Genomic DNA, 23,293 nt, shown 5'->3' with positions numbered 1-23,293 from the left:
TTTCAATGCTAGGTGAACAGCTTGAAGCACTAGGCAGTTGATGTGGGGATTTTGGTGTTTGGTGTCTCAGATAGAAATTGTGTGGGTGAGCACCCCACCCTGTGAGGGATGCGTCTGCTGTTAGCACAAACTGTGGAACAGGGTCGACGAAAGGCTACCCTTTTAGCAGGTTTTGTGTGTTCCAACACTGCAGAGAGTGATGAGTGCGGCGGTCTACTAACACTAGATCGTTCAGTCAACCCTGTGACTCAGTCCACTGTTGTGTCAAACATTCGTGTAGAGGACGCATGTTTAGTCTCGCCTGAGGCACTATGACGATGCAATCATTCCCAAAAGGCGCATGAAAGTTTTGACTGTCAAGGATTGTTTGGCCTGAAATTGTGGTAGCAGTGTTTGAAAATGTTGAACTCTGGCTGCGTTTTGATTGGATAAACCTAATTGAGTGTGGAGCACAGCCCCTAGATATGGCTGCAGCCGTGAAGGTTGAAGATGAGACTTTTGAACATTGACGGCAAACCCCAGTTGATGTAAGAGGTTTATGGTAATATGAGTATGTTGACGACACAGAAGGTGTGTATGAGCTTTGATAAGCCAGTCGTCTAGATACGGAAAGACATGTATGATCTGTCTGTGTAAATGCGCTGCTATCACTGCTAAGCATTTGGTGAACACTGGGTGCAGTAGTGACTTCGAATGGAAGGACTTTGAATTGGTAATGTTTTACTGCTATCACAAACCGGAGGCATTTGCGATGTGCTGGGTGAATGGGGATATAAAAGTATGCGTCCTTTAGGTCTAGTACTGACATGAAGTCCCCTTGCTGTAGAAGTGGAAGCATTTGTTGAAGTGTGACCATATAGAAGTGCTCTGATAATATGTAGTGATTCAGAGGCCATAGATCTAAAATGGGCTGTAGGGAGCAGACTTTTTTGGGGATAAAAAAGTACAGGGAATAAACTCCTGACCCTTGATGTTGTAGAGGAACTGGCTCTATAGCTCCTTTGAGTAAGAGAGCTTGCACTTCCTGTTTGAGCGGTTGATGTTCTAAAGAGAGCCTGTCTGCGCGAGGGAGAATATTGGGAAGATTGCCGATGAGCTCCAGGCAATAACCATGTTGGATAATGTCCAACACCCACTGGTCCGATGTTATGGACTGCGAGGTGGGGAGAATCTGCTGCAATCAACCCCCGACAGGTGTAGAATGATCGGGAGAAAGAATAAGTAAGTCACTGTTTGTTACTGGATGGGGCATTACGACTTGGTGTACCTTTGCCCCGATCTGTGAAGTTGTTACCTCTATAGTTGCCTCTGAAATACCCTCTAGATGGAGAGATGTGGGTTTGCGATCTGTAAGAAGATGCAAAGGCATCTGTAGATGTTACTTTGGAAACTGGTCTGTAAGAGGAGAGATAAAAAGAGCTCCCAGGAATGGGTGTTTCAAGTGCCCCCATGGATTTTGCAACTTCAGTGTCCTTTTCCATCTTTTTCAAGACCTCATCTACTTGTGGACCGAAGAAATGGTCCATATCAAATGGGACATTGAGCAACATTTGCTGGACTTTTGGTTTAAAGCCAGAGATGCGCAGCCAGGCATGCCTGTGTAGAAGAACACTTGTATTGATGGCTCTGGCGGCAGTATAGGCAGAGCCCAGTGCGCATCTAATGGAGGAGTTGGAAATTAACTTCCCTTCTGAACCAGTTCTTGCCCTTTCTTTTTATGTTCTTCCGGAGATATTGTTGGAGTTCCTCCATTTCATCCCAGTGAGGTGTCCTAGCTTGCTAATAATACCGGTGTCTTTTGCAATTAGTCAACGATTGGCTGATTGCGCAGCAACCAGTTTGCCTGACGCATCAATAAGTTATCAGGAGGTGGTGCGTCGGCTGTAGTTTGCGAGTAAGCCCTTTTACAGGCATTTTAAGCAACTAGGGAGTCTGGTGGAAGCTGGCCTAGAATGAAAATTGGGTCAGATGGTGCAGCCTTATATTTCTGATCTACCCTAGGGGTGAGAACGTGAGCCCGTGCAGGATCCGTAAAAATATCATCTGTGTGGCGCATCATGCCTTTAAGCATTAGAAGAGATTGAGAAGTCCCGTGTGTGATGCACAATGTATCAAACAAAAAATCTTCTTCCATGGATTCTTTATGCAATGTAACCCATGGTATGCTGCTGTCCAAGCAATAGGCTCTTGATATGATGTAGTATCATCAGGAGGTGATAGTTTGGCATGGTATGGGTCTGCATCTGTATCCCCAGGAGGGGGGGGGGGGGTCAATGTCATAATCTTGCCAAGGGCCTGGTGGTGCGCCATATGTGTCCTACCCCATCTGCATATGGGTCTGTATGTGAAGATGCCGGAGGTGTAATATTTAAGGGATTCTGTGGTGAATGAGGTACAGGCGGTGGAGGTAGATGGAGGAGGAATAGGGTGCACAGGACTGGTAGCCTTGTCCTTGTTCTTCTTCTTCGTGGGCAGTGGCAAATCAAAGGCTTCTTGAAAAGAGGTTTGCCACTTGGTAGAAGGCACTTTGTAACAATGCGGCCAGTCTCTTGATGGATATGGATCCGTTTTTGTTTGGAATCGAGTCTCTCATGCATGGTTTCCAAAATAGGCTCTGGGGGTGTAGCAGGAACTGGTTTTGGTAACTGTGCCAAAGGTTTTGTAACCAAACTGATTTTTCTTTTCAGAACTGGAGCGTTTGGAGCCGAAGAGGTGGAATCTTTGCTCGGTGCGGAACCGGAAGGCTTTATCTGTGCTTTCGGTGCCAAGCCCAAGGAAGGGGCAGCTGAAGCTGAATCTCGGTGCAGACCATGGATAGATGGCAGTGGCGGCGTGGAAGCCTTTTGCTTTGTAGAAACGAAGTGTTTTAATGTGGGTAGGTGAGTGGTTTGAGCACTCGCGGCACCTTGACCTGGGGGCAGATTGTACGACTCCAAATCAATATCCAAGTCAGAGTCCAAATCTCCAACCAAAAAGGTTCCCTCTTCTTCGGCCGCAGAGGACTCGAGATCTTCCTCTTCTTGTTCGACATCTCCCTGTCCGAAGATATCAGGCATGTGTTCGATTTCGCATCTCTGCATTTCTCTGCGCCGGGCCAGATGGTCCAGCAGTTTAAAAAAAAAATCATAATGATCAACAGGCCTCATAGTCTTCTTCTCTGTACTCGGGGGATAAGCACAGATTTCAGACCTTGTGAACGTTGGTCCATTGTTACCTGGAATGCCACTGGGAGCAGAATCGAAACAGAGTCCGTTCCATCAGCAGAATATCTGTGGAGTAGAATGAGATCTTGCTGTGATCGAAACATGCTGATCTAACGAATGAAAGTATTCTGAGCTTCAATACGCGAGGAAGGGAAAACGTAAATGAAACAATACCGACGAAGGTAGAGTGGATTACGCACCAAAAGGATCCCAAAATCGATCTCGAACCGGAGTGCTATAATACACATCTGAACTCAATGGCGGAAAGAAAACAATCTAATAATGGGGTCGATGTCCATGCGCACTATTACCAAGAGGAGGAGTCACCTTACCGCGTGACTCGATAGACTTTCTTTGAAGAAAAACAGCTTGCACCGGTCCGGACTCAACACTAGATGTCAGGAGTATGCAAAGCATGTATATCTACAGCCACACATGCCCCAAAGAAATAATAATGGGTCTAATGCTCAGGGAGAAAAATCCCTGTCTCAGAGACATTGCCTTTTTTCCTTCTCCAAAGTAAACCCTCGATTTTAGGGTTGGTTTCTGAAAAGCAAAATGTAACGCCTTGTGCTCACATCAAGATGACAGCCTGGTTCTCATTCTGTATGCCAAAAGTGTATCCATGGTTCAGGCAGACGCACTGTTGCTGCAGAGTCACCCACAAAGCAGTCAAGGATCTTTAGGGAGGACAGGGGGTCATTTCACAAGCATGGTAGAGGGCAGGCCCCTGCTGAGCCAGCTGCTGATGGGGCATCCACCAAACAATAAATGACACCAAAATGACTTACCTAAAACAATGATTATTCACTATTGATATGTCCATAGATTCACATGCTTGATTCACCGGCTCCTGTTGGTGAGCATTTAAGAAAAAGAAGTTCAACCAAGAACATGAATCCATGGAGATGGTGCCACTAGAGAAGTTGGCACTGCCAGCATTGGTGAGTACATCATAGGGATGTCTGTAGACCAATGGATGAAGTCTCTAGCCCATGTCCCTATTACAGGTCTTAGATTTAGAAAAACAGAGTAACTCAAAGATCTTTGACCGCTCATCATGATAAATGGTTGAAATGATCTTAATGGTGAAATGAAGATTGAAACCTGTCTTTCGGTGATGGTTCTTCAAGGTAACAAATAGTTATCCTTATTTACACTCGTCCAGGCCCCAAAACTTTTTAATGTTGAGAGCCCCAAACCCCCCCACCTGCTGCCAAAACTCTTACGTCATTGCTTGGTAGATGGACTCCACACCATATCTCATTGCAAACTCATCCACAATCTCCTGGGCGGTCTCATCGAAGTACACTTTCCAGGCGTCGTCACCTTTGGCATCTGGGATCTTCACTACACCATTGTTCTGTACATCTGTCAGGAAGTGGAACAAGTTCTGAAATAGAGTGGAGACAGATATACAATGTCAAGACTTACTTCGGTTCCATTACTTATTCGATATCATTAGCTATGCATCCTGGAAATATGACACATTTCCTACTTTTTACCAACTCTACTTACCTTTAAGAGTCATAAGTCTTTTGGACAATTTTACTCTAGCTACTCCACTTCTTCTCAGAGGCCCAAGGAATAATCTCACTTGCAATGGGAAAAAGAGTGAAATGTTTTGCATCCTTCACCACACAATACTTTGATGTTTTGTCAAGCAGCCAGAAGATGTTGATGGGGATATGTTGCACTACTCGGGACCTCTAATTAATTAATGGAATCCGACACTTTTTCTGGTGAATTGAATACAGAGCACTAAGGTTGCTCTCTTAGAAGCAGGATATTGGATTGGTGAGAATCAGAGAGCTCAGACCTGGCATGTCCAGAGGGCAAGCCTGTTGTTTGTACCCTGTAAAATATATTTTAAGGAGACATTATTCTTGGTGGCATCTCTTGCACAGACCAACAGTACTTTCATTCTTGTTTCAAGTACACCCGTTTTTCAAACCTCACCTGCATCCAACCTCCACCGCAGTCCTCTCCTTCCCTCAATAACGCCCCTTGCCTTCCCCACAACTCTCCTCTTACACTTCCCCTTGGTGTCCTCTCATACCCCCATCTTCTTCCTCTACACTCCTCAGCACACTTGATGAGCCCCTTTCACTGGGACAAAAAAGGAAACCCTGTTTTCGCCTTCCTCCTTCCAGGGCCATGACAAGTATTTGACAGGTCTTAAGCGTGTGATATGAAACCAACATCTCCTGCTTGTGGTATATGCCACATTCGTGCACACTTCTTAAGACTGATGTTCAGTATGCGATTAGCATTCATTTTCTTCACACTCACATCAAGGAGGCAGATGGACTGGCCCCGGTATGGGTCCACAATTCTGACTCCTTCAATGCAGACAGACGCAGAGAATGTGTGGCGGTGTCTTCAAGGCATGTGTGCTGACAGGAGCCAGCCACCACCACCCTGTCTTTGCCACATATAGACAAGTGTATTAGAAGTGTTTCAGGTGCCATCTTTGCCACACTTGCGTCTTGGAGACAGGTACACTGATCATGGAAAGGTGCTACCCTTTCTGCACATTTACATTGCTGAAACAACAAACAAGTGTAGCGCCCCCGTGTAGTGCCACCTTTCTATGGGCTCACTTCATGGAGAGCACGTGGTATAAGGAGCAACTGTTTCATGCATTTACCGCATGGAAACAAGAGTACCAGATGTGATAAGGTGTTACCTTTCCATGCACTCACCTAATGGAGGCAGGTGTCCTGGGCGTGATAGGGTGCTATCTTTCTATGCACACATCTCAAGGAAAGAGGCCTACGGGACGTGATAAGGGGCTACCTTTCCATGCACTCACCTCGTGGAAACAGGTGTCCAGGACGTGATAAGGTGCTACCTTTCATGCACTCACCTTATGAAACAGGTGTCCTGGATGTGATTAGGTGCTACCTTTCATGCACTCACCTTATGGAAACAGGTGTCCTGGATGTGATAAGGTGCTACCTTTCATGCACTCACCTTATGGAAACAGGTGTCCTGGATGTGATAAGGTGCTACCTTTCATGCACTTACCTTATGGAAACAGGTGTCCTGGATGTGATAAGGTGCTACCTTTCATGCACTTACCTTATGGAAACAGGTGTCCTGGATGTGATAAGGTGCTACCTTACATGCACTCACCTTATGGAAACAGGTGTACTGGATGTGATAAGGTGCTACCTTTCATGCACTCACCTCATGGAGACAGGTGTCCAGGACGTGATAAGGTGCTACCTTTCATGCACTCACCTCATGGAGACAGGTGTCCAGGACGTGATAAGGTGCTACCTTTTATGCACTCACCTCATGGAGACAGGTGTACTGGACGTGGTAAGGTGCCACTTTCTCCTCCCCCTTGATCTCGACACTGATATGCAGTCTAATGGCACCAGACACCGCTGATTTATCTGTCCGTTTATCTGATGAGATGAAGAGCAAATTAGCGAGTTAGAGGATGAAATGATATGTTACAGTACAAAATTGTATTTCTATTGCAGACAGCAGTATAGTCTAGCATTTAACTGTTTTCAAAAACATTTCCTGCTTGGACAAAAAAACAACACCTTGTTCTTGCAATCCTCGTGGGATGGCGGGGTCAAAGGGAATGTGATTTTATTTCTGCGACTCATGATACTGACTACATTATGACACTGATGCCCTGGTACGGGGACTAGCACGTGGAAGTGGAACTACTGCACCACTCTCTACATGTTTAACTCCACACACCCCTTTTACTGGGTACATATTCTATCCGTTTTCAGCCGGTGAAAATGGGTCACCAGCAATCTCAGGTGCAATAAAACCACACCACTTGGAATCCCGTTTAAGTTGAAAAGTGAATTTTGGGCTGTAACAGTATTGCCATACAACTCATATTCTAGCCTTTTAGATGGTTCAATTGTTGGACGATTTGTGCAACTATGTCCAATTTTGCTTCAAATATTGAGGTCTGGAAAGCCTTATGAATTGAGCAAAAGGTTCTGAATCTATGCTTGCCCGTTAACAACAATCTGCACCTTGTGAGGATGGCAGTGTTGCAGCAATGGCATACCTAGGTCAAGGCTATATCTATTGTCATAGTAGCGTAGCCAGGCTCCAATTCACTATCTTGACTCTACACAAAAGAGGCAGGAAACGAAGAATGGGGCGATGTGCCATGAGGTGTAAAAACAAATTGCTGGTCAATGTGCTGACTTGTGGGACCAAAGAAAACTTTCTGTCCAGAGGAGATACAGAATTTCTTAATCTTGTTCTCAACATGTGATCTTAATCAAAAAGAATCCCAGTGGTTATAATGAGGCTTGGGATAAGGCAATGGGCGTTTTTCACCTGGTCTCGCGGGTAGGCATGATGTAATGTTGGCCACCGTTGTCTTCAGCTTTACGATAAGCGGAGGATAATCTGTAAAGCCTTTTCTCATAGAACAATGGGGCCAAATACACCATTATTACCCACTGAAACAGCAGATCAACCAGGAAACGATGCTTGCTCACAGAATCACTACAGAACCGAGATACTGAAATAAGGTGAGGATACAGTTTCTACTGTCATTGTCCACATTAGGACCACCGTCCGTAAGTCCACGTGGATCTTTTTCACAGAAATGGCAGATTCAGAATACTTTTGAAACTGGACGAGATGTTGGGATCCTAAATAGACTTCTTGCAAAGGGGAGGCAGCAAAAATGAATTTGATGTAATAACTGATCAAAAAAACATCAAGGAGGAATTTACTGATGGCAACTAGGAAGGAAGGTGGATACCCAAAATATATTTTAAAAGATCTTTGTCAGATAAGACTCCTGTGTTGACTGTTCTTCTAGTTTTCTGCAAGGTCTACTGTAGAGATGAGAGAAAAAAGGTCTGACTGATGGTGTAATCAACCAAGATGGACTGAACTACTGATGGACTTGCCTAATTAGGAGAGAAAATTGTTCCAGGGGCAAAAACAGGCTTTAGAAAAGACTGAACAAAAACAAGGAAACCCAAGCTTCGTCAAGGATTCAGGTCTTCGAGCAAACACTCAAGACTGCCCAAAGCTTTTTAGGAGGCGTGGAGAAGAAATTCCAGGTGTTGTGAAAGTCAAAGTAAGGGCTGGAAAGAGGCCTGCAGTAGAAGTGAGGAGAATCCTATAATCAAACAACGAAGTAATAAAAGTCTAAGGAAACTCTTTTTCCATCTTATCTAGGTTTCTTAAATCAGAGTGGTTTCAGTCCTATTCACCTTAGTGTATCTGCAAACTCTTCGTGTCAACTAGACATCACCTAGAGCATATTCAGAGGACGAGGCCTCGGGCAGATACGCTAACTGCAGTGGTTCCTTCATCCCTCAGTGAAAGGGCTTCCTTGACGGAGGTCTCAAAGTCTTTGATAAGCTACGAAGCAATGGACTTCACCGAAAGGGCTGGGCCTGCCGGTGCTGCAACATTACAGTATTACTAGGTGAGGCAGTGCAAAAGCTCGACATCCGCGAGGACTCTCTGTGCTCTCTGTGTTTGTCGTCATCTATTCATTCATCAGTTACTTTCTCTCAGTTTTGGAACTTGCTCACTCTTCTACTTCCTAACACAAAAGGAAGGATTATAGGAGCTCAGTTCAGCTTCTTCTATAACAATGGAAATGAATAGGCATTTCTGCCCTTTAACAGGGGCAAAGGATGTCTGATGAAGCAGGAAGAACGTCGAAAATAGCAGTAGTAATGACATGTCAACGACCCGTTTACAATCATTACAGGTTCAGGCGTCGAAGAAGCCAGAGAGCAGGGGATATAGGGATCTGAGCTTATGGCTGGCGAAAAAAACTGTAAACTTTAATTTACTAAATACACAATACACGCAATTAATGTCAGGCATTCTGGATAATTGTAGTGAAGGAGAACAAAAGGCAATGATTATTTACATTAAACAAATGTAAGGTTTTCTGAAAAGCAGAGCATTGGAGGGAACAACTGCTGGTATATCATCCCAGAATAACCTAACAACAGAGCTCGCTGGATGGCACAGCAGATCGGGTTTGCGAGGGATTCAAGGACGTGAGTGCTGATGCTTGTAGGAGGGAGGTGGAACGCAGAGAGGATTCAAGCAGCTCTGTGAGTTTGATGACACTACTTTTTCAGCAGGACTCTCAATGTATGGTCTACCTTTCACCAACCTATCGAGGGACCGGTAGAATCCGTTCGGCAGCCTCCCCAGAGGGCTTGGGCCTTAATTCCAGGAGCGCACTCATGGGACAGATAGTGCCCTTTAATCCGGTCTGCCAGAGCGCAGGTAGTGTATTTACATCATCTCTCCCATTGGACTGGTCTTATCCTTTCATCACCTTTTGAAGGGAAGTGGAAGTCATCTTTCGCGAGTTTGCTCATGGGACTAGTAGAATCCTTACATCATAATTCCCAGTGACTGGTGGCATCATTTCATTGTCTTTTCCAGAGGGATTTATATATAATCTAACGTAGTCCTGCATGGCACTGTAGCATCCTTCAATCTTCTCTCAACGGATAGAGAGGATGCTTTCTTTTATCACTTCACTCTTGGCTGTGTTAAGTGTCTTTGCATCAACTCTATAAGGGGACTGTAGCATCCTTTCATGTATATACATAGAAACGCATGAATGTAGAATTTCTGCAGTGCAAATCTATCTTAGAGGCAGCGAAACCCTGTACAAGCCCAAAGATAAGCCTTAAGTCCGCAAGTGATAGAAGAGGTTGCTGGGTTGTGGATGGTTCATGTATTGTCATATAGCTCGCTCTCAAATTGGAGCAGCGTTGGGGCGGTCCCGATGGAAACGGCAATGTTGTTCCAGATCCTGGGTGCATAGATGGAAACTGCCTGCTGTCTCGTTTTTTCATTTTTACCCTTCTTACTCTACAGACTGATAGTGTCCTGGCTACAAGTCTGCCAAGAACCCCCAGAGATGACAAGTTTGTCTGCAAGATAAGCAGCGGTGCTGGTTGTGATGGCTTCATAAATGATGCAGCTGATGTTGAAGATTGTGCAAGGGAGCATGGGGAGGAAATAGAGTTCCATCAGGATGGGGATGGTGTGATTCAGGCCCTGGATAAATGGTGCTGCAGCAGGTAGGATGCCCTTAATTGGTGCCAGTATCGACTTTGGGAGGCCACGGAGCAGCGCATTAACACCATCCAGATGCAAGAGTATGGGAGCTACATAGGCTTAAACAGTAGCTCTGAAGTTGCTTTCTGATAGAAACACTTTCACCTTCTTTAGCAGAGGGAACTTTTACCAGGTAGTCATTGTTAATTTCTTTGGCAAAGTGTTCCTGGAGTCCGAGGTTGGTGTACAGGGTCAATCCAAGTGACTGGCATTTGGTGAAAGTTGGGGTTCAAAGACACGAAGGTTTATTTTATTGATCGAGGCTTGTATTGTTTCTTGATTGTTGTTCACCGCAAGTAACAGTAGTTATGTCTTGGTTGGGCTGAGCTTCAGATAGGAGCTAAACATCCGGGTCTGGATGATGTGCAGGCAGCGTGTGAGGCAATGGATGTATGAAGCAGAGGAGTCCTTCCACTAGAGTTGTGTGCCAACAGCACATTGGTGAATATTGATGCTGTTATGAGTGAGTAGAGCGTCAAGCGGCTCCAGGTAGAGGCTGAAGACGAGAGGAGACAGTATGGAACCCAGGGTGATTGGGATCTTTGGGGACTTGGAGGTGCTCATGTGAATAAACTGGAGTCGGTTGAAAAGGTGGGAGGTTTTTGCAGGTAGATGGTTGTATCCTTAAATCGTCTCTTCCCTGGGACTGGCAGTATTCTTTCGTAAGCTCTTCGATAGGCCTGGTAGTATCCTTTTGATAAGACTTCCTGGGAATTATTTTATCAGCTCACTCACAGGGCAGGTTGTAGCATTACATTATTTATCCCAGGGGATGGATCGTACACAGTCCTTGTTTTTTTCCAGTGAGATGCTTGTATCATCATCTCTGACAAGGGACTGATGGTATCCTTTCATAAGCTCTTCCAGGGGGCTAGTAGTGTCTTTTTGATGCCTTCCAGGGAATTGTTATATAATTTATCAGCTATGCAAGAGGAGTGGCTCTATCCTTTCATGATTTGCCCCTGGAGACTGAACGTACGCTTTTATCAGCTGTTCCGGGAGATGGGTTGCATCCCTCTATTCATTGGGAACGATTAGTATCCATTCAATAGCTCTTCCAGGGATTGGTATTTTCCTTCAGACGTTTTCCCCAAGGGCTGGTGAGGTGGTGTTCTCAGTTTTCCTCTGGGCTCGCTCTTTTTCACCTGCAGCTCTCCAGTGGCTGGTAGTATGCGAGATGAGCTATTATAGAGAACTGGTATTCTTGTTGGAGGAACTCTCCCAGTGAAATGATAATATCATGCCTTACACTCTTCCGTGGACTTGTAGTAACACTTGCGCTGTTCTTCTGTGGACATTGCTCAATGACCTCTCTAAGGGAACGGTAAACTTATTATGTGACCGGTTCTGAACAGCTTTCAGTATCCTTCTACCCTTACTGTGGCTCTTCCACTCACTGGCTGTAAACTTACATCATATTTGCATCAGAAATGCAGTATAAATACCACAGCTCTCACAGGGGACTGTCAGCATCCTCCCAGCAGATCGTCTGTTGACTGGTACCATCCTCGCTTCCATAAGCGCCACTTGGACTGTCAGCATCCTTCCAACAGATCGTCTGTTGACTGGTACCATCCTCGCTTCCATAAGCGCCACTTGGACTGTCAGCATCCTTCCAACAGATCGTCTGTTGACTGGTACCATCCTCGCTTCCATAAGCGCCACTTGGACTGTCAGCATCCTTCCAACAGATCGTCTGTTGACTGGTACCATCCTCGCTTCCATAAGCGCCACTTGGACTGTCAGCATCCTTCCAACATATCGTCTGTTGACTGGTACCATCCTCGCTTCCATAAGCGCCACTTGGACTGTCAGCATCCTTCCAACAGATCGTCTGTTGACTGGTACCATCCTCGCTTCCATAAGCGCCACTTGGACTGTCAGCATCCTTCCAACAGATCGTCTGTTGACTGGTACCATCCTCGCTTCCATAAGCACCACTTGGACTGTCAGCATCCTTCCAACAGATCGTCTGTTGACTGGTACCATCCTCGCTTCCATAAGCGCCACTTGGGACTTGTTGTACGTTTCCTGTAGCTCTACCAGGAAGCAGGTACCATGTCTCCATGGCTGTCCAGATAATTTCATAAGCTCTACTGGAGCACCTGCAGTTTCATACGTACAGCCGTCTCTGGGGGCAGGTGGCGTGCCCTATCCACCCTGCTGAGGGACTAAAAGTATATTTCCATCACATGTCCTCGCATGCAGTGGCATCCTTCGAACAGCTGTTACAAGCAAATAAAGGTAACTTCCACCACATTTACTTGAGATTGGGAGTATGTCTCATGGAGGTCTGATTGTACCTTCCAAGTAGCCCCGGAGAGAGACTGGGATGACCCTTGCAGCAGGGATTGTGCATACCTTTTCATAAGATTTTCAGCACTCTTGCAGCAGAGATTTCCATAGAGTTGTAAACACTTTTGCTACTGATACTTTCCTATCAGTCCACTATGGCTATTTGAATATTCTTCAACCAATTCAAGCTGCATTTGTGAATTCTGTTCTGGATGCCCCCCCTGAGCTATTATTGACATTTCATCAGCAATCTTCGGAACGGCAAGTATAATACTCCTTCGGCAGCTCTAGCGTAGTTCTCCAACCGTCCTCAGGGGATCGGCAAATAGTGTTAAAGCACTGCTGCCCCATAGGAGGGCTATAATGGCATTACCATGTCAGGACAGCTCATGCCTAGCATTAGCAACACAATGTGGCTTTGGGTAAAAGGTATGACTCTGGAGAGATGATACTATTGGAGTACAGTTTTGGAAATACCTCTGATGGATGAGTCTGGGGAGCTTTGAGTACTAACTGTCCCATTCCACTGAAAGGGACTTAGCTATTCATTGCAGGTAATGCCTTTTAAAGGGATAGTGCAGTATGGGGGAAGGACTCTGTGTTGTTGTACAGCTTGGGGTATTATTACTGGCATCACTGATGGAGTTGGTAGACAGCAGTTCGTGCTAGCTCAACATCTATCAAACCTGGGTAATTAAAATATTACCACTTGGGGTGTGTTTCTATTTAGGAATCCATGTGGACTGTTTTGTGCTATGCTCTGGCTAGAGGGGTGAATAATATATGCAATATTCATGATATTATGATAGTTACCCAAATTGTACCAGACGTCCATCTCTCCGCTCAGTGTTCGAACTTCAATGATGGTTTGACCCAGGAAGTCATCAGATTCGCGCTTAAACCTCTGCTTGACACGGGACTTGATGTCATCGTCTTCGTCCCACACTCGAACCTTGATCCGATCGGAGGAGTTATGGCACTCACTGAGGAAAATTTTAAAAAGATTTGTTATTTTCAGTTCCTATTTCTGATCCTTTACCACCCAGTCATTTAAGCACAATTAGAACATTGGAATGTTGGAAGCTCCACTGAAAACAATGGAGTGCTCCGGGCTTCTAATGGCTGGTAGAAGCCCGGAGTTCCAACACTCCAATGTTTGCTCACATCAACAGCTGTGAACGGAGGCCTCACGGAGAAAGAGGGGATTTCAATCCCCTCAGTCTCCATGAGGCCTTTGTTTTATTTGTTAGAACATTCTACCCTGTAGTGGCAGAATGTTCTAATAGCCTTATAGCCCTCCGTAGCTGGGCTATACCGGCCATTAAAGTCCCATTCTCTTGTTAACGCTGGAGAGGGCTTTTAATGGCCAGTATAGCCCGCTACGGTGGGCTATAAGGCTATATTAGAACTTTGGAAGGTTGAAAGCTCCATTGAAGACAATGGAGAAGCTCCGGGCTTATAGTGGCTGGTATAAGATCGAAGTTCCAACATTCCAATGTTTGTTTTCATGTTTCTCCCTTTTTAATTTAGAACATTCTACCATTAGTGGGAGGAATGTTCTAATAGATTTACAGCTCTTCTGCCTCAGGCTATATCGGTTGTTAAGGGGAGAGGGCCTTTGTCGCCTATAACTCTGGTTCAGGACCAATAACAACCGGTATAGCCCTCAGCAGCGGACTAAAATGCATAACTTTCAGATAAGACGTCATCCATTGTGCTGTGCGTGGACAGGGACCAACCTAGGCTCCCCTTGTCATTATATAGCTTATATTGTCTTAGACTGGCCATATTCTAAGCAGTGTCTGCATTAGACTTACTGTGCAATCTATTTATTATTTATCTCTTTTGGGGTTTTTGCATATCAATAATCGCACAGTGGACTCAGAGCACTCTGGTGGTGAAAGGGGGTGGCCATCTTGGACAGCCCATGGTCTTACCATCCACCATCTTAGTGCATGTAGTGGTGGGCTTAGCGTATTTAGTGTTCACTGAACTGTAGTCACACTTGATTGATTAAACCCTTACTTTCTGTATTTTGGCCTCATTGTGTACTAAGCCGTGTCAATATTGGTTTCAACATGCTCTGGTAGGGGGGCCAACTGAGGCTAGTCACACCCTGGCAATGACCATACCAGTTTAGACTCACAATGCCTTAAAAGAGGATAACCTCACATGTTGATTGAGCTCTGAGTGAATACCACATTATGCTCTCTATGCCTGGAGGGATTCACTATCACATAAGCTCATTGTGCCCAGAGTGAAAACCTGCTTATGTGAACGGTGGAGTGGGGGACCACCATCTTACGCTCAGCATGCCCGGTTTGTTAACCATCTTGGCTTTACCATAACTTGAGCAGAGACCACCTTCAGATTATCGTGTCCTGAGCAATAACCATCTACACTCATCATGTTATTAATTAGGAACATCTTGGGCTCCTCGTGTGTTGCAGAAGCATTGTCTACTACTCTTCCTGTGAAGATCGTCTTAGTTCATTGTGCCATGCGCAGTGGCCATTTGAAGCTTATGGTGCAGTGAGGGATGACTATCCTAGGAACATCATGTCTTGAGTGACTAACTTATTAGGCTCACTTGCTTGGTGGAATTAATGTTTTAAGACTCGCCATGCTATGGGGATCTGTTTCAGTTTCACCATGCCTTCAGAGATCAATATCTTAAGTTTCCTTTTAAGAGGTTATGATCTCAGGTTTATCTTCCCATAAGTGGTAACTCTCGTAGATTCACCATGCCTTGAAGGATGAGTATCTTAGCCTGAATAATCCTCGAGTAACATTCATCTTAAGCTCAGCATAAACTGATAAGTGACTGGTTCTGCCTGGGACCAACACCCACAGACAACGCAAGAAATCTAGGGATCATCCTAGATGACAAGCTCAACAGGATGGCTCAAGTCAATGCAGTGTGCACCTCCTGCTTCCACATCCTATGCAGGCTGCGAAAGATCTTCAAATGGTTGCCTTAGAACACCAGACAGACCATCACACAAGCATTAATCACCAGCAGGCTGAACTACGACAACACTCTCTACACCGGAAACTCCAAACAACTTCTACAAAGACTCCAAACCATCCAGAACACTGCCACAAGACTCATACTCAACTTAACGCGCCACACCCATATCACACTGCACCTCAGGAAGCTTTGTTGGCTCCCCATTCACAAGTGCAGCCAATTCAAACTTCTCTCACACACACACATACAAAGCCCTACATAACACTGGACCATAATACCTGAACAGCCGCTTACAGTTTCACTAATCCATCATATACCTACACGCTGTCTCACTCAACTCCCTGCATCTCGGAAGCAAAACTGGAGGTCGCTCAATCTCCTAAACCGCACCCAAGACATGGAACGACCTCCCTCAACACATCAGCGCCCCCGCCTCACTTCTTGAGTTCCGCAAGAAGCTGAAGACCCGGCTCTTCATATCAGCACCTTGGGACCACAAACCAACACAGTTGCCCAAGCACCTGGATACCCTCTCGGTGATTAGTGCGCTATACAAATCAACATAACATAACACCATGCCTTTAGGCGTGACCACCCAAGGTTAACTGTGCATTGATAATGAACCTATTAGGCCACCATGCCTTAAGGGGGGACCACCTTGGGCTTGCCATGCCATAGGGATGAACACTGTAGACTCCTCAAACATTGAGGAATGAATAATATAGGCTCATCATGTTTTGAGAATCATCACCGTACACTAATTGTGCATTAAGGGGTGACCATCCAAGGCTCGTTGTACCTTCAGCTTTGATAATCTTACGGCTACGGCATCCTCATCTTTGGGGCCCACTCTGCCTTTGGTGATGGTCACTTAAACCCACTATACCTAGAGCAGTGGCAATGTTGATGTTAGACAAAGGTGTTTTATCGATGAGTTATGGAAGGATGGATCCTGAAAAGGTGAAAGCTGCCATTTGAGAGTTTAACTGGCTGACAGCTACAAGGCGTCTACGGTTGAGGCACCAACTCTGCCAGCCAAGTTGCAGCTGGCAATCCATATCTAAAGTATACCACAGTATAAGCTATTCTTTTTCCCTAAAAGTGTCTCTCATCTCAAATGGTTGGTGCCGTCTTGGCCTAAAAAATCCTAGCAGCTTCAGATCTGCCATGCCATGGCTGCTTGGAGGATCAATTGGCACTATGTAAGTTTGCCTTTGGAAAATAAAAAATAAATATTCCCAACACCAGGGAGTTTCCACCCAGCACATTTTGGCTAGTTGTACATTTTTCTAGTTTGAGAGGCACAGACAGACATGAGAAAACAGGTGGACAATGGTGCCTGCACCCAAAATAGAGCAGCCCAACTGATTACAGGCACACTTTCTGGTGAAACACCATCCCTGACCTCTAGATAGGCAGAACATGAGGCCGGTGGGTGGTAAGCACATCCACCAATTTTGGCGGATGTCCAGTTACTACCCAACTTTATAAATCTCCAAGATACCAGGAAACCCAAACTAACAGCTTGAACTCTATGAAGGTCAGAACGGTTTGAGGACTGTCCTATTTGTTACATGGCCAAACACATCGACCTGACCAGACCATAACTATTATGGGTTCCTCGTTCAGCCTATTTATTTTGCCAATTAATGATTACTATCAGAAGTGTGACCCAAGCCATAAGGCAGGATAAGAACCTTGAAAATAAACTAGACAAGGCACCCAGTCTATGTTTTTGAAAGTGGCTCTTCTGTAAATCGTGTGTTTAGAGGCCTTTTGAATAATCAGGTCATCAGCCAACTGATAATGTGCAGAGACACCTAGTTCCTGTCTAGAAACGATGGTAATAGCAAACGAGAAGACTCATCGATGCACCTTATGCTCACAATATCTTCATGATGAACATTATAGGCACAGCATCTTAGAGTCACTTCATTGAGAAAGTACTGTTCATCACAGGTACCCTTTCAATTATCAAGGTGGCTTTACAGTTACAGATGGGTGGGCTTTGTGGAAGCAAAACAGGCAATTCTGACATGCCACTTACAAATGGAAGTTCTCCTCCCACACCGGATTCAGGTTTCCGTAGATGGTTTTCGTCCTTTTTTTCGTCTTTCCCACCTGAACAGTAACATAGGGATCGCTGGAGCCAGTTTTATCCTTCGCTTGGAGGCCCTGGGCACATACAACTGTAATATACAATCATGATTACATACAATATACACAGCTTTACCCTGACGTATACATATTAAAATGTACAGTGCCAAAAACGTGCATAAATAGGCTGTTGGCACAGAGTGTGGGTACCTGTAACACAGGAAGGACCTTACACTCTGTGGTGACCCTTTCACTGGTGAAATTACACCCTAAAATCATCATGTGCAAGATGGCTGCTGCTGGGCATTAAACAACCTACGTATTGGACTATTTCCAGTCTCTCGTTTCCCTTTTCTAAATTTCAGTCTGTCAAGAGGTTTAGTTTGCGGTAGTCACTCGCTGGATTTCGAGATGAATACACCTTTAATTTGCTTACATACATTCACATGTTCACATTAACGGAAATGATTCATGTTCAAATGCCTACCAAAGCAAACCGATCCGCTCACATAAATGTAAATAAACCAATCCATTTACATGCAAAGGTAGTCCTAATGGGAGGGTCCCATTCCGGGATTGGACTGGTCCAATAGGAAAGGCGTAGATTTCCCAGTAAGCAATGGATGCTGAAAACGCAGGAGGCATAACATACTGAGTTGCCTTATGACACCTTTGCCTGAAACACTATGTTGGAAGCTTCACATCTGCTGGAGATCAAGAGCTTCCATACTAAGAGATTGCGCTGCGTCTGTATGTGATGAAGAGCCCGTCAATGCCTACCTGTTATACTGATCTTGGCTGACCATTTGGAAGTGCCATCGAGGACACTCTGCTTCACAGCCTTGATCTGCTGAGCGTGGGTGGCTTTTAAGACTCCGAACACCTCTTGGATCAGCTCGAAGATCTCTGGCTTGTTGCGCTCTCGGATCTTCATGCGGTCCTTCAGCACCATAATGATGTTCTGGGTACGATCTTCAGCCCCATGCTTTGAGCTCTTCTCTGCCGCTCCTTCACAGAGAATCAATAGGACACGAGCATTAGCAGGATCAGCAGTAGAATGGTGGAAAGTAAGTAAGGAACATATCTCAAAGCAATAAAGTATCCCAGCTCTGGAGAATCCCCTAAATGCAGAGTGTGAAAATTTTTCTGGCACATGTGTCCTCCCAATGAACCTCTACCAGGTTAACTCATAGAAAGGAAATAGCCTTTACAGTTTTTGCAAATATATCTGCAGGATACTTCCTGGTACTTGGGTTAATGTGTAGGCATTCTTGGAGCTTTGAAACCAGAAAGGTGCTCTTAACTTTACTTTTCATTCTACCTGCAGTTGTAACCGTAGAACATAAGTTAAGAATTCAACATTATGGAAATGTGAACGGTATCAGGGTGCATGAACTATAAGACAGATTGTAGGCCAATAATTCAATAGGAGGATGGGAAAGAAACAAATAGAAATGCACAGCAACAGGAAAGGAAAGAAATCGCAAGTGGGAGACAAAGATGACAAGAAAGAATGAATGAAAAAGAAAGAGTAAACAATGAGTCAGGGAATGAAAGAAAGAATGAAGGAACAAGAATGGGAGTAGGAAAGAAAGAAATTAATTAAGAGAGGGAAAGAAAGCCAGAAAGAAAAATACAGCAACAAATAAAAAAAACAAAGAGAAAAGGACGAAAAAGAAGGAAAAATAAAAGCAACTATAAGAGAAACCGAATGGAAGCTAGAAAGAAAGAATATCAGGTATGCTGAACAGTTGCCCAGTAGAGGCTGATACAGCCCAACCTACTCACTCTGTAGGCAGTCGGCATTAAGGAGGTCCTGGCACTTTTCGTGGCACTTCACCCCACACTCTGTGCAACGCATACCCTGCCGGGCGATCCCCCAGAGCAGCCCTTCACATTCGTAGCAGTAGGTGGGCGTGGTGGCTGTCCACACCTCAAAGTTGTGCGGGGTTGTGCAGGAAATTGGGTATATTAAGGCTTGAAGGGTCTTCTTGTAAACATGGTTTTTCTAAGGGGCATAAAATGTGCATAAGAGAGAGGCAGAGAGGTCATTAGCTGTTACAATGTACATTTATCTCAAATTGGCTCAAGACCCACCATTTTTCTTTTTCCCCTAAAATGTCCCCCTCCTACAAGTACACATTCCCCCATCATAAAATTGCAGGAAGAGCAGGGACACAGGATGAGAGTTTAAAATGAAGAAAATAAAGGGTCATATTTCTGCAGAGTGCAATTTGGGAAGGTGCATGCCCAACATCTTGCACGCTGAAGATAGTTGGACAAGTAACCAACTCTGGTCCCGTGCACAGGAGATGCCAAGCAGTGAGCATGAAGAACAAGCCATCCAGACTTAGGTGGATTCTCCCTGGCCTGCCCCATGCTCCCTCCAAGCTGCTGGCAGTGAGCATGATGGAGACTAGAGTGGGAGATCACTAGAGGGTATTCCTGGTCCAGCCCTTTACTCTTCCAACTACCAGCCGTAGGCAGGATAGAGCCCTAGAGGTTCTACCAGGCTCTGCCTCATGCCATGCGCCCGCCCACAATCTGCTGCATGATGGGACATCGATCAGTGAAATGCTAAAGGGTCTGACTGGCCATACTCCTTCCTTCATTGCTCCTGGCCACTGGTTATGGGTACAATGGTGACTGGAGAAGTGGAGCCCTCGAGCGTCTCTCTGGCCTTGCCTACTGTCTTCCCTCTGCCGCTAGGCGTGATGCTGACTGGAGCGGGGAAGCACTAAGGGGAAGACCGGGTGACTTACCAGCTCTTCGTTGTTTAAGGTACTGGATGCTAGTGCTGAGGTGATCCCGGCTTTCCTCGACTGGACCAATGACTGCAATAAACAATTATATTTTTACACAGTATTAGTGACTTCTGGATGAGCTGGACTATAGATGATGTGGGTTAAAATTAATTGGTGAAAAAAAGCTGCTAGCAAGGCAGACAGACTGCCTGATACCAACAGCATCCTAAACATTTCCAAACATCTGTCTGATAAATCTCAAAGGCATTTCGGGGAAATACAACAGTTTGACAATTGACAATCTTTTGTACTATAAATGTTACCTCAATAAATACAGGGTAGGTTAAGGAAGAGGAACAGGCTAATTGGAACAAAAAGGCAAATCCAAATTCATCAATAGAACCACAATGAATGGTCAGTAATGAAGAGTAAATAATTTTCTTGGCTATGAATCCACCCTTTAAGTCCCCCTGCATCCTGGTACCCTTGAAGTCCCTTCTGCATCCTGAGGATCATGTTGAACATTAAAATGTGCATGCTATGCATGTTCTGAAGAGCTAACGTCAAGCGAGTGAAATCCAGAAATTAGTTTTTAACCAGTAACTTTACACCCCGAAGGATTTTTTACTTTGGATGAAAATTCCCAGAAAGTTGATACCACCTGACGGATACACCAAGTGTGAAATACTAATCCCTAATTTCATAATCTAATGTTCAGTTTTATCCCACACAAACACCACTTTATGCTGGGAAATCTGAGTTCTTCCGCCTTTGATTGGCTGAAAGACATCAACCTCATTAGCCAAGGACCATCCGTCTCCAAAACATAAACAACTTGTTGATTTTTATGTTGGGGTTCCTATTGGCTTAGTAGCTCACCTGGTGCATATTAATCGTGCGGAGCATTCAGACCTTCAACGGGCTGAACCTCGTCTCTGGTTACAAGTTAGCAGAGATACATTGGAGTTTTCCACACAATCTTAAAGTAATGTCCTCTCTCAAATTAAATCTCTCATGGGAAGAAACACACTGTTTGAGTCTCTGATATGCTGGCTTTTCTTGTGAGTCAGGCTCTTGATGGAAGCCTGTGATTAGTAGATTTATTTTATTAGCAAGAAGACTTTTCCCTCCCCTGCTCCTGAGACCCAATGAACTTCTCACGTTTAATGAAAGAAATGCTTCTACAATGACACTACCTCAAAGAGCACCTTTCTCCAGCTAAGGTTGATAACACGTTATAATGTTCCACCTTGTTGAAACAAACCACATCCCCTCTGAAGTTTTTATACATCCAATTAGGCCCTGGTATTTTTGCGGCCGAGGCCACCGAATTCTTTACAGAGTTTGGTTTGACGGTAAATCACTTATACAGAATATTCATGACACACTACACTCACTTCATCGTAGACCTGGCATTGCTGATACAGAAAGAAAAGCGACCCACGCAGTGGTACACTTGGGGGATCCCATGTTTGGTGACTCACTGAGACTGCTTCCATACTTTGGCCAGGATGGGCAGCCATTGAGGGAGTAGTGAGATAACTGTGTTCATTGATGTATCCACCTCTGTCTTGATGAGAGGACTGATGTGCACGTGTCAGTAAGTATTAGGGCAGAGTGTCTGATGTTGGTTTTGTGCCACATTTCCAGAAGAACCACATAGGATATAATTACAAACAGTGAACCTGATTCACAAAGGGCCTTCGCACTCGTGAAGGAGGCCCCACAGTGTTGGGGGGGGTTGGAGGTGTTTCTGCATGCGGGCCAGAATCCCCACAACAGGAATTCTCATTGCGGGGATTCCATCCGACTCAAGAAATGCCCCCACGACTGTGGAGCTTCCACCACGGGTGCAGAGGTCCTTTGTGAATCAGGACCAATGAATATATATTGGAATAATTTACATACCCAGTATCTACTCTGTAAATCCGGCCCCACCAACAGCGTTGGACACCCATGGGATGGAATGCTCCAAAAGCTTCCAGAAATCTCCCTCCAAAATGTTTAGAAAGGCTCTATGTTCTACTACACTTTGTGCACAAAATCCCAGTAATTAAGGCTATGCTGACCTGTGCTCTTTTAGTCATTACAGTTGCACTTAAACTCTGGTAAAATCCATTCCCTTATGGCAAGTTTCTGTCTTTGAGGGCACATTTGTGTTACACAAATGTCTTTGAATGGTACTGGTGTCTGCGGCATCTTGCTAAATGTATTGTGCTGCCTGCTAAAGTATTCTCCACTGGACTGGTGACTGCAGGAACATGCAACAGTGGCCTTGATGCCAACAGGTGCATGATACAGAGGTGTGGGACCCTGCTACAGCATGCTTCAGTATGATGGTGCGCCAGGTTTAAGTGGGACTGCGACAGTGCCATTATGTGGAATCAGTGGCAGTTGGCGCATGCTCCAGTGGCATGGCTGACTGCCAGAGGATGCTCGACTGGTATCAGTTAGTGCTGGAGCATGTCCAGTTCAATGAGTGGCCTTTGCGGCTTGCTCCAGTCGTATTAGTACCTGTTGGAATATTCCTTATTGATACCTGTGGGCTGCCAGACAGAACAGGACTGTCTGCTAGTATGGAATCCCTCTCCACTGGGAAAAGGCAGCTTCAGCAGCCTGTGAATTTTAGGTATGGAGGACCAGCGCGCCAATTCCTTTGTCGACTTTTGACACACAACGTTTGTGAATATCCAGTTTTTCCTCTTGTGATCCTGGCACAATTACTCTATGGGTCTACCCAGGGCCCTCTTAAAGTAAATTTATTTTCACTTGAATGGCTCATCTCATATTCTCTGGAGTTGTACTTCTGTTAAAAAAAACATTCACTGAAATGTTGGTTCGCTTCTTTTCATGCAATATCCATGGTCCAGTACAGT

At 45.0% G+C, this 23,293-nt stretch overlaps 1 protein-coding gene across 1 annotated transcript in view; it reads right to left on the bottom strand.

The window, feature by feature from the left end:
- The window catches only part of UNC13A (unc-13 homolog A), a 237,707-nt gene that overhangs the window by 75,244 nt on the left and 139,170 nt on the right, over positions 1-23,293 (bottom strand). Inside the window, exons 15-21 of the mRNA XM_085640070.1 lie at positions 20,436-20,507; positions 19,462-19,681; positions 18,454-18,681; positions 17,624-17,765; positions 13,419-13,588; positions 6,504-6,619; positions 4,433-4,596 (exon numbers count right to left, since the gene is read on the bottom strand). Of these exons, the coding sequence (XP_085496196.1) occupies positions 4,433-4,596; positions 6,504-6,619; positions 13,419-13,588; positions 17,624-17,765; positions 18,454-18,681; positions 19,462-19,681; positions 20,436-20,507 (1,112 nt within the window). The remainder of the gene's footprint in view (positions 1-4,432; positions 4,597-6,503; positions 6,620-13,418; positions 13,589-17,623; positions 17,766-18,453; positions 18,682-19,461; positions 19,682-20,435; positions 20,508-23,293) is intronic.

Source organism: Triturus cristatus, chromosome 12 (assembly GCF_964204655.1).
Source record: "Triturus cristatus chromosome 12, aTriCri1.1, whole genome shotgun sequence".
Classification (NCBI taxonomy): Eukaryota; Metazoa; Chordata; class Amphibia; order Caudata; family Salamandridae; genus Triturus; species Triturus cristatus.
The sequence above is the reverse complement of the archived record's forward strand: the minus strand, read 5'-3'. Positions and strand labels throughout refer to the sequence as shown.